The 12,770-nt window shown below is 39.1% G+C and overlaps 1 protein-coding gene across 1 annotated transcript in view; it reads right to left on the bottom strand.

The window, feature by feature from the left end:
* Window positions 1-5,166: 5,166 nt before the first annotated feature.
* OCA2 (OCA2 melanosomal transmembrane protein) overlaps window positions 5,167-12,770 on the bottom strand; it is a 220,777-nt gene continuing 213,173 nt past the window's right edge. The window contains exon 25 of the mRNA XM_018562806.1: window positions 5,167-5,254. Coding sequence (XP_018418308.1) covers window positions 5,167-5,254 — 88 coding nt within the window. The remainder of the gene's footprint in view (window positions 5,255-12,770) is intronic.

Below are 12,770 nucleotides of genomic sequence, written 5' to 3'. Positions count from 1 at the left end.
TATATAGCGACCTGCAGGCATTCTGCACACAGTTGGTGTACAGAATACCCCCAGAAATGTAATTTCCTGCTTCTGTAATAGGCTGACCAATCTTACGAGACACAAGTACAAAATTAATTTCATTTTTGGTGAGAGGTTTCTCACCAAGTAAAGGGTTAATTAATACTAAAGGGATGCTGACACTTCACCTTTCCTCATTACAACACAGGAACTCCACCAGCTGATTAAAATGAACCTAGGCACTCCCATTCAGGGATTAGTTTGGAAAGGACATGGTGAAACAAACCGATATTTCTTCAGAACATAAACAGTAAGAAACTGCAACAAAGTTGGTTAAAATCCTTCCAATATACACCCAGAGAGGATTGGTTTTTTTTTCTCACCAAAAGTGGAGCTACACTTTAAGGGCCAGGAGCTGAGAATGCCAGCTTTACAGTTTCTCCAAACTTTGTAGCAAGAGTTTAAAGTAATTTGGGAAAAAGAAACCTGTTGCTACTTTAGACCGAGGAGCTGACAATTTGTTTTTAAACCCATTGTACTAAAAATTGGATTTTCTTTTTATGAGGAAAAACACATTATTGTTTTAGTCCCAGGTTCCAACTATATTTACAGAACATAATAAAGCTGGATTTTTCGGTGTAAAAATATATATTGTTTTTCACAAAATATATTTGAGTTTGTGAATCCCAAGAGCAGATTCTGATGACGCAGACCATGATATACATTAAAGAAGAACTCCAGGCAAATAAAATCTTAACCCTTGCAGTGGGGCTAGCCCCACACTGCAGGGAACTAGTGTTCATTTTGCCTATACTCACTCGAACAGTAATCCCGGCTGGCTCCTAGACTGGTAGCACTGTGAAGTCCACCTGAGACACTGTTAAATAAGTATTGCCTATTTTTATAGTGCTACACTGTTACTGTGAGTGATGTGCTTGTGGATGGTCCAGCTTATTAAATTGTTCTGCGTGTAGGACATAGAAAAAAAAAAAAGTTACTTTCTGCATCCTTTGACTCCTTTTGTCCTCGCGGGATTATGCGAGTAGATTTTATGATTATTTTAAATAAAGCTTTTTTTATACGAAATTACACTGTATGCCATTCTTTCTTTTTGATTGAATTACCACCTGTATCCATGATGAACCGTGACACACCACAGCTCTATGATAGAGGCAAACCATGGCCCTTGGAAGGAAGGGGAAGCAAGTTAGACCATACTAAAATATTTTAGTTATGGTCAGGTTTACGAGGCGAGCAGGAGTGTGTACAGTATATGTGTGGTCATGGATCCTGCACCTGAATATATTGTAAAAAAACATTGGTGATTATTTCTTTTGAAGTTGTTCATACAAGAGTGGTTGTATCTTCACAAAAGATCACCGTTACACAAAGCAAAGAACTTTGAGGATACACTTGTTATTATTTGTCACTGTGTACACAGTTATGAAGTCCACCTGAGACACTGTTAAATAAGTATTGTCTATTAACATTGCATCTGTTATTGCTTTTGTACAGTGCTATTTTTATAGTGCTACACTGTTGCAATTTATCTTGTTAGGGTATTTGGCCATTTCTCTTTAAGAGCTGGTCATTTGAGATCTGTTGTATCATTATTTTAGATGCTGGTATGTAGTGTTATTTTTCACATTCCATCACTTTTTGTTGGGTTTATTTGTATAGTGCAACAATGTTTTTTAATTACTATTTATAGTATTACTTTCAGCACATGTCATGGAGTAGAGTACATGTAGAGTAATGCAAATATGCTACTTTGTATTCATTATTTCAAATTCCACATGTTATTCCAAAAGTGGTTTTATGCAATATTTATTATGTGCTATAGACACATGACCAGGATCATACCAGTTAAATGGTGCACCGTGTTTTTCTTTTTTCATCTGGATACTGTGACATATTTGGACTGGAACCATGGTAGGTAGATTTATTTTTGACAGTTTTTGTGTATTAAATGAGTTGGGAGTGTTAAATGTGAGGGACTTTCTTACACAGTTTTATGGTGGTTTTGGAATTTTATATATTTGTAGTTTACCATATATATATGTTAGTCAGTAACACCAGACAACATATTTCCAAACTCAGTGTACTATTATTTGCACTTTTATTGTGAAGAATTGTAGAATGTGCTCTGATTTGGGGGTGCCTTAAATTACTGATGAACAACTGAATCTTAAATAAGTGTTGGGTTTATTTACAAATAGGGATATACATACATTCTAATACAATTAAGGGGGTTGAAAGGGGAATTGGGGATAGGTATTGAGGTTAAGGATCCTACAGCTAGCTACACCATTCTCTCTCTCTCTCATTCACACAAGCCATGGGTTTTTCTCTGTTCTCCGGACACGCCTCTCTAGCAGGTCTCAGCGAATCACATTCTTGATTGTAGAGTTCAGAAAGACTTGTCTTGTCCAAAGGTCTTGCTTGTCAGCTAGGTTAGTGTCACACAGGAAGAAGGTTCCATCATATGCCCCTGCCCCCATCCCAGCATATATGCCTTGCTGACACAGGTGAGGGCAGTAAATACCAGCAGGGGGTCGGGCTTGCCCCAGGACATGACAGTCCAGCAGATCTCCTTTGATCAGTGTCCAGCCCCAAGAACCCTTTGATGGTCTTCATTCGCAGTCATCAAACAGTCACGGGCAGCTCACGATATTAAGGAACCTTTTCCATCAAAGATGTATCATAGATGTCAATTATTTTAGCTTCCAACAAGAATAGAGGCCTCTTTAACAGCCTAAACACACCTTTATGATCAAGTAACATGTGCATTAGCATAACCTGCATTGTGGCAACATTCATTTTGAATGGCACCCTAATGCACCAAGGCACATATTGTGCCACACATGTTGCATATCGCCGCGAACGTCAGAATGAGAGCAATAATTCTAGGGCCATTAATTACGGATTAGATTAAACTGATGAGCAGTAAAAGCTTTTAAAGCGTCGCCTATGGCCAATTTTGGGTGTGGCCGTTTTCTATTTCACAGGCGCACGCAATTTTAAAGCTCGACCTTTTTGGTGTCTATTTACCCGGCCCAAGCTTGATTCAAATAGAAGATTCACCTTTTGTTCTTTCTGGCCAGTTACGAGAGATCTAAAGGAAACACATCTTTTTTATCACTTTGGTTATACACATTGTATATACTATGTTGCTATTTTGTGATTCATGTGGTGTTTGCAACATTGTTTTCACCTATGTTTTTAATGTTTTTGCAACATTGCTTCACCGATACATTTTGCATAGCACTTTGTTGTTAGGACAGCAGTAGGTTCTGACACAGTGTTTTTTGGAGATTGGTTTCACATATTTTGGATTATCACTCAATTTAATATAATCTATGATATATTTTTTCCTTGGTTGTTATTCACTGGCACTTAAATTCACACTTTATTCACATTAATGTGTTTGATACATACAATTTTATTCCCTTTGTGAATGCATTTTCACTCATGACTGATATTATACCCATTATAGTTATTTGGATTTATGACCGAGAGGCTGCTAGCGCTGTACTTTACATCTCTTTAACCCTTAGGGCAAATTGCCTTAGTTCAGCAGCTCTTAGCTTCTTTTGGTCTCATATTTTAAATAATTGATTTTTTGTGGTAATTTGTTTTTTGTTTTATTGCCAATTGATTAATTGGCGTTTTTCCATTAGCGCAGATTTCTGTCTACTATACAAGTCCAAAAAGTAGTTGTTGAAATGTACTAAGCTCAGGACTATTGTAAAACCCATATACAGTATAGAGAATATGGAACCTCATTATACTGATATGTAGTGGAAATAGAACTTCCTTCTGCACGTATGTATGACTTTGTAAGGTATGGTCAGATTGACATCTTATAGGTTAGAGTAGAACATAGATATACAGTAAGGACGGGGGACAGTCCTTCTGGAGAACACAACACATTACACTTCACACACATAGATACACCCACACACAGGACACAAAAACACTTGTCAATAAATATTTTAAGACACAAGACTAATCACACTTTTTGTCTTAGGCCCCATTCACACGTAGCGATATATCACGCCATTTCACGCATTTTTGCCGCGTGATGTCGCGAGAAGTCACCGGCTAATGATATTCAATGGAGCTGTCTTAGCTCCATGTCGCTCGTCGCAGTCGCATGTCGCTTCTACAGGACCCTTTTTTCGGCGCGATTTTGCTTTTTTCTAATGGAGCCCGACAGAGAAGGTCGCGCTACAGTCGCTAGATCGTCGCTGGAACGTCTGGAGCCGAAAGTCGCACTATCCCGGCCGCCGCAAAAGGTATGTCGCTACGTGTGAATGGGGCCTTAAGCTTTCACAAGACTCACACGCTTGTAGACAAACAATATGTTTCTGTTATTTGTACCCACATTTTGAACTGTTACCTTTGTACATTATTTTTGTTGATATTTTGTACCTTTTAAGTTTGCCTGACAACTTTATGCTGTCAAATAAAGTCACACATGTTTTTATTCAACTGGACACTCCACTGAATTTTACATAATCACCTTAAGACCCATATATAAATAAAGGTTGTTAGGAAAAGATATGTAACAATTTCAATATTAAAAAAAAAGCTCCGATAGGTTAAGTTTGTGTTTATTTTTAGAAACACTATTTCATTTGTCAACATTTCAGTCTTTTGGTACAATTCAAACAAACTGCATATAGGAAGCACTATGGTAAAAAAAACACCATAACGGCCATGAGAAGACCATTCTCTGAATGTAAAGCAACGTTCACTTTGTCATAAAAGGTAAGCCTACAGTGGCATAACCCTAAATGGGACAATAGTTACTATGAATGGAAGAAGGTAGATCTATACTGCATATTTTGCCAATACACTTTACAAACATATTACAGCTAGGGCAAAACTAGCCCTACTAAGAACACACAGTTTGGCAATACTGCATTCTAGCATAACAAGTCAAATATGGCCTGGCAGTCAGCAAATACATTTTTAATCACATTTTATATCACAAGGCAAAAATAGATAACAATGAATGTATTGCTTACATATGTGCACCTACTGACGATGCCCAGTGATTTACTAAAAAAAATGTAACACATTTTCTGTTCATTTGTTTCCTTCTTGTGGCGCTCAGAACAATTGCAAAACACAGGGGAGTTGGTATTCCATGTTTGTAAATCATGTATTCCACTTGAATACAACATGCACAACCAGCAGATAACACATTCCGATCATAGTGGAGATGATCATCATGGGGAATCCCAACCTGTAAATTACAAGTACACAATACACAGTATGTAAATGCTTATAGCAAAATAAAAATCACACATTCACATTAGCTTTTTGTTTTCTTACTTTACTGCCATTGATGGTTTACCACTTGCCTTTCTTTTATGACCCTTCGGAACTTTGAGTTACTAACCTAGAACAAATATTCAGACCAGAAGCTCTGACTTCACTCTGATTTTCTAATCTGCATGTTTGTTTTAAGTCAGTGATTTAAACCAGCCATACAAGCATAAAGTTCTATCCACAGTAAACAATATGGATGGAGGATTCTCCCCCAGCCAGCAATTGTATTCAGACACACACAGCTGTCTGAATACCTGAACAGTAAATGCATCTAATTGAATGCTGTCACTGTTCAGCCAGTCATCTTCCACCAACCTCCTTTAATTTTTCAATTGAAGTTTGTTGATCTGGGTGGCGATTAAAGGGCCACAACCCAGCTCAACAAACAGCTCCAATCTTAGCTGATCAGGCAGGAATAATATAAAATTAAAAAAATGGCTACATTGACATATTTGTCCCTCTATTGGCAGCAAGTAAAAGAGTTAAAAACTAGTTTACAACAGAAATGTAGCACACCCTAAGGTCTCCTCAGCAGCACATACATTTTGCTCCACCACTGCTCTGTTTGACTACAGGGAGCAGAAGTAGGCTCTGGGTTGCTTGAGCTGAAATGTACATGGGGCTATGGACTCTCCTCATGTGTCATCACTGATTTGTCCAGCACTGTAACATGGAATGCTTCACCATACCCTGAACAGGTATTTTCAATACTCCTGGCTGCTGAAAGGAGCACCAGGTGAGTGCACACAAAGTATGTCCTGCTGGAGGAGAAGGGACTAAAGCAAACCTGTTGCTTTGCCCTGCACATTTGCTTTAAGGGACAGAGATGTGTTTTCAATGTGTGAGCTGCTTGAACATCCCCTATTTGATCTGTTAAAATCAAATTACTTTTGCTACAATCAAAGCTTCTGGCAGTGTCATACTAGCCAGCCTTGTTTAATGTAATCATAGATAATGTACCCATGCCTGATGGATAAGTTTTGTAGTACTTTTTGGCACATGATCCTGGTATCCAACATTTTGCACTGGACAATTATTTCTCTGACTTACCAAATAAAGCAAGTTGCCTTTATTATTTTTTGGCAGGGACAAATTTGATAAAAGGTATGGTCAGTTATTTAACAAAAGGATTAGTGTGAGATGTTTTTCCTAAAATAATGAATGGTTAGTTATTGCTCTGTTATTCTAGTTTTGCTAACACAAAAATTATTTTGATATTTGTGCAAGCAGGTCTTTACAAAAAAAATAAACATTTGCTATTTTTTGAAAACTAAATTATTTTCAGTTTTTGCTTACTCTGCAGATGTTACTTCTGATAGAGCAGGGTTATCACTCCCACAATGTAAGAGGAGGAAGTAATGAATGAAAACCAGAGGAGACCACAGCACGGTGCTAGATTCTGTATTAAGCCAGAATAAGAGGGCTGACAAACTCCACTCTCTTTCTTGTTCACATAACAGGCACCAGCTTCACTTCCTTTCTCCTTTATTCTCTACCTGAACAGAACAATGGTATCCTCCATTATTGTCACAGACAAAAGCATCCAGGCTTCAAGAAATTTGTCCACTGTATACAGGTTAATAGCATCTATTCTAGACAAGTGCAATGCCGAATATTTGTATCACTGAACCAGCCTCTCTTTGTAGGGACAGCTTATCTTGGTAGAGTGAAGACATTTCCCCTGTGTCTTAGATTTACTCTGCATTAATGGATTTCTATGAGCTAATTCTCAGTAGAAAATTGTGATTTACATGATAATGAACAAAACAGATACAAAGCAAATATTTCAAGTAATAGGTTTCCTTTGAAGGTCTTTTAGAGTACTGCAAAAAACAATGATGTGCAATTACCAATAAACACCAGATTTCAGCATTTAATTTAGTTAAAAATGTAAAATGATTTTGGGCTATCCATTAAAGTAAAAAAAAAAAAAAAAAACAACCACAGAGCAATGGTCTAAGGATTATAAAATGATCCCCACCCCCACACATGTGCCCCTCTGCGGCATTCCTTGTGCTATGATGCTGGCAACTATAGTTTTAGAAGTTTAAGACCACTTTAACACATTAAATTCTTAAATTATTGTCTATCTAAAGCCTACATTTTTTAAATTTTAGTTTGGGATAGAGTATGGAGTAATTTGAACTAGAATCTTGTCGAGTTTATTATTTTGGTCTGTTTTCTACTAGGCAGATTTCCCTTATTTAGGTGGCTATTCTGTAGGCTGGACCTCCATCTTCCAGGTTGAGTACTACTGTGCAAGGGATTTGAGGAGGATTATTTCAAGGGATAGCAGCACCATAGCCAGTGGTATCTAAAAATACAGGTTGTGCTAAATCAGATGGTGATTTTTAGATCAGTTAAACTTTTACAAAAGCAAATATATACATTTTGTATGGAAAATGAAAGATATAGACAAGCTTTGTTTGCAAATAAATGCACTCACCTGTTAAGTAACATACAGCATAAAACTGTGTACATGTGGCCAGGCTATCATTTTCGTCCTTAAAAACCCACTGAGCTGTTGACCTGATATGTATGCTGATTTTGGGTCAGTGGTTTAGAAAGTATTGAAGCCTTTAAATCCATGTGACAGCCAGTAAACAAGCACTTTCAGAAAAGGTCAGTAACAGTAGCCTTTTTATTTTAAACAGGTTGCCTAAAAATACTAAAAGGCAATGTCCGTGTCTTCACCCCCCTGAAACAAGGCCATAAAGTCAATCTTAATACCTGGGTTTACAAACTATTTGTTAATTCTTCATTATGGAAAATGCTGGACAGTTTCCTGTGATCAGATGCTAACAGGAATATCATCTGCATGGAGCGTGTGTTCTCCCCATGATTGAGTACATTTATCTGCGTGGTAAGTTGCTCTTTAAGGGCCAGTTAATGTGGGCTTAATGCATGCTATCTTATAGTGTTCCCCAGTGCACCTCCTGGTGGCTGCTCAGTTCTGCACAGCGCAGTGCATGGTACTGCAAAACCATGCATTGCACTGTACCGGAAAAAAGTAGAGAATTCACCTCACCAAAACGCATGGTATTGGGGTATTGCATGTTGCACTGCAATGCATAGCTGCCGGGAGGTGTGTTGAGGTGCTATTTATATGATTAGCAACACCACTCCTAGAGCATGGAGCTGCATGCTAGGTGTGCTGTGTGACAGCATACAGTATTGTGAGTTTAGTGCACCACTTACGTGTAAACCAGCCCTTACTTGAACTGGCCTCGGGGCATGTATGAGTGAAGCTGAAACATAAGTTTGTAAACCCCACCAGGGTATAAAGACTGATGTGCATGTTGGTACAAGTGCTGTGCAATATGTTGTCTCTAGACAAATAATACATTCATCAAGGGAGAATGACATATTAATTTAAACTTAATAATGGCTGTGGTCACTGGGTGGAACGTGGAGCTTTGGTTCAAAAATATTGCCACAGATTTTCTTAATAGATATTATTGGCCAGCTTTTCATTTAACTAAAACAGAAACCATTGAAATTAAAAACATTATTATCGAGGGGAGTTGGCCTTTAAGTTAAAAGGAATCACATGAGTTAAAGCCTGAAATGTGAAATCATAAATTAAAGCACAGCCGCATTGCTACAAATATGTTAATAGGCAGTCCTGTAGGAAACATATCACAGTATTTATTGGAAAGTATGCCAAAACAGAAAGGCTTCCTCCAGTTTAGTGAAGTACCTTAATTGGATGACCATGTTATTCACAGTATTTTCCCCAAAGAAAACAAGCTTCTTTAATTTATCAGCTTGACAAGGTTCTCTTTCCCATCTACAACATAGATTTCATTCTTTAACAAAGTCTCTTGAGAGAACCTAAAACAATGTTGTACAAGGCCCTGTGCTGGGAAAACATGTTTGCAACCACAAGGGGTATTCTTCATCTACAGTACATTAAAAAGGAAGAAGTTAAAGAGTAAATGAGCTAGACCGCCTAAACCTAAAATTTCACTTTATCACTCGGTTACATTAAGTCTTTTATTAGTTACACCTTTAGCGCTTTGATATATATTTTCTCTAAAGAGTAAAATATGTTGAGGAGAGTAACTAGTTACAATACATTTCCAGAACGGTTTCTAGTCTTTTCGTTTAATGGCTTTGACTTTGTAGTCTATTACGGAATTGGAACAAGAATGTGTCTCCAATGTGAAGAGACAGTATACATGAAACCAGAGGAGACTAAAGTAATCAAAATGCCCGCTAACTAAATCAGTATGCAGCGTAGTAAAGCCTTCTTTAAACAGAAGGTATTCCATTATATAGCCCAAAAATAAGAGAATTATTCCTATTTCAGGACAGTGAGCAGAGCCATGAAAATCATTCCTTCACACTCCAAACAGCCAAATGCACATCCAGAACCACTGGTGTATAGTAAAAATATAATCTATATAGATATTACAGAGCCATCTTTAAAAAACTGTACAACAGTTGCAGGCTTTTTGGTTTCATCAGTGCAGTTTATGGAAACCATGTTTTCTATGGAGTAAGGCTTTAGACCCAACAAAACACAATAACCATACAGGTTATGGTGAGAAGGGCCTAAAGAAATAAAAAAAAGCCCTCAGCCCGAATCTGTGCATAGCACAGTAAAGCCTTCTTAAAACAGAAATATGTTATAGTGCCTCCTATGGTGCTGGTCATCAGGAGAAAAAGATGGCTGGCGTCTCTCGTCAAGAGGAAGAAAAAATGGATGGATCGGTGGTCAGAGGTAGAGAAAAAAAAATGTCCAGCATTGATTAAGAGGAGAAATAATAGAAAGAGGAAAAAAAAAATGGAGGCACATGGCCAGGATGCCCAGTGCTAGTTACGACCCTGATATAAGACAGGAAAATTCTTCCATGTACTGTATTAGATATTTTCTGCCTTTTTTTACCACGCTCTTGCTATACAAAGTTAATGCACAAGCCCACATTTGACTTCTAGTTTGGCCCGCAGTAGGATTCTGTTACTCCTCCTAAAGTGCATACTCTCACCTTCTCTCCTTCAAGCATTGTTTCATTCTGCTCCCCTTACCTCCTTCTCAGGCCCTGCACACCAATCTCCTCTTGCCCGCTTCTATACACTGATTTTCTTCCTCCACCTATGCAAACCCCATCCTCTTCTTTGCCCTTAGACAAAATTCTTGCTTTCCTATGTGTACTGCTATGTCTGCTTCCCCTTCTTCCCACCCTGCACACCATCATGTCGTCTCTGTCCTTAGAAACCTACAATTTCCCTCCAGACATTGCTCTCCTATTTTCCTGTGCACACTGCTATGACCAGCTCCGGTGCCTCCATTCTTCTAGTTTTCTATTCGGCCCCTTGATAATATTATTACCCTTGCTACCTCTCCATATAAATTTTAGGTTTGCGGTCCGATTGTGCACACAATCGCTAACCATTGAGATGTGTTTTGCTGCAAAAAGCATGATATACTGTATACTCCACACCACATCATTCTATACGCTATGCCATATGTTGTATAATCCACATTGTTCCACTGCATATACTGTTCAGTACCCAGTACTCCTGAGAAAGTGCAGACTGGCATCTTCCATCACTATGTGCCATTGAAGAGGTATAAATAACTTCCTGGCTAGCAGCAGGGGTGAGTGGAGCCATATAAGGCATTCTGTGACTGGCGAAGGAGAGGAGGGGATGTGATATCATCTCTCATCTAACCACAGAATGTCTTGTACTCTTTAAAAAATACAAGACATTTTCTCAGGTGATGTGACCAGATCGATGTATAGCTCTGGTCACATCTCTCCCTCTCCTTTCGTGCCCAGAAGCGTGGCATTGTGTGCAGGGGAGTAAGTGCTGCAAGATAAAAATTGTATATATTTTGCAGCAGCCTTCTGCACATAACAAATAGCTTTTTAAATCAAATGTATATACCCGGTGCAGTGAGTAAATTATAATTTTGCCTAGAGTTTGGCTTTAAAGGATTCTGGTATCCTGTCACCACACTCCGTTAACAAAAAAAAATCATTTATGGGCTGAAAAAGTAGGCCCCGATATGCAACAGGCTTCCTTGGCTTTTTTAAGCTGCAACAGGAAGGTACTCTTTCCTCCAGTCAGGTTCATGATGATCACATCCAGCAATAATCTCTCTGTGAATTGCATACCTGTAAGAGCCTTCTTAGAACTTTGTTCAGCTGACCAACAATTAAACCACAGCAACACATATAGCTGTTGTAGAGCATGACAGCCTAAGGGTCAAGGTTTCAGAGTCCAATGCCACATCACAAACATATTTTATGCCCTGTACCAGCTGTGTCCCCAAGTTTGCATAAACCTATGATGCTCCTTCCTCTTCTAAACCCTTGTGCAAGAGTTTTGCAAACTCTGTCACGTTTTGTGACACCAACACCAGTGCTACAGCCGGATGCATTAACAATCTTGCTACCATGTACATGGATCTAGTTGACTGGTGGGAACATCCTGCAGCAGAATAACCATAGCTTTGTATAAATGGGATACTGCAGGATCTACTACAGGAGGGAACTCCCACTTTTTATTAAGCTTTTCCTCAAATGGATAACACACAGAAAAATATCATGGTATACTAAATGGCAGAGAAGGTTGCTTCTACTCCTTATGGACAAAGTCATCAAAATAAGGAGGTACAAAAAGACTTTTGCAAACTGCTTAGGCTTGTGCATCCCGAAAGCTATTGGTACATTGCATGCCGTAGCATGCGAATCACCGATATAAAGCATCACCTCTTTCTCTTGTAGTGAGGTTGAAGCAGACTGATCATCATTGCTCCCAAATGATGTTGTTCCTCAATCTGACCCCCTTTTCGTTGCGAAGGATCGTTGCGAAGGATGTTCTGAGTCGACTCCTTCTCGGAATCCTCCGAGGGAACTCATGGAGGAGTTAGATGATTTTACCCAGTTGTGATGTTCCAACGGGGAAACAAAGCCCTCCAACATGACCGCCAGGGGACCCAAAAATGTGGATGGTGCTAGATGACATGAAAGTGGGAGAGGGGCACCAAAGAACAGCACAGAATGAATGTTGGCACTCAGCCACAGCTCCCTCTGCAGTCAGAGAGGCATGTCTTAAAAGGAGTACACAATCTAGCCCCCAGCAGTAACCCCAATACAGGAAGCCACGTGCCATACATGTGTGCCTGAAAGGGTTATTGTACCCTAAAAGCACAGTGACCTCAAACCCCAGCCGCAACCCTACATTAAGGGGAACCCCTGGAGCCCCCATACACCCCAATACAATTTACCACCAATGCAATAGACTGAGAAAATAGGGGAGGATGTCCATTAGAAAATGGTACCATCACAGTTGAACCCACACAGAGCAAGGAACTGCATGCACTTGATGGCTGCAACTGGGGGATCTGTCAGGAACCAGAACACCTGCTGGTGGTGCTTGGATCTAATGCATGCAGTTCCAGTGTCCACCAACAGGTG

Source organism: Nanorana parkeri, unplaced genomic scaffold (assembly GCF_000935625.1).
Source record: "Nanorana parkeri isolate BGI_ZX_2015 unplaced genomic scaffold, ASM93562v1 scaffold601, whole genome shotgun sequence".
Classification (NCBI taxonomy): Eukaryota; Metazoa; Chordata; class Amphibia; order Anura; family Dicroglossidae; genus Nanorana; species Nanorana parkeri.
Note: the sequence above shows the minus strand (reverse complement) of the source record. Positions and strands in the feature narration are given on the sequence as shown.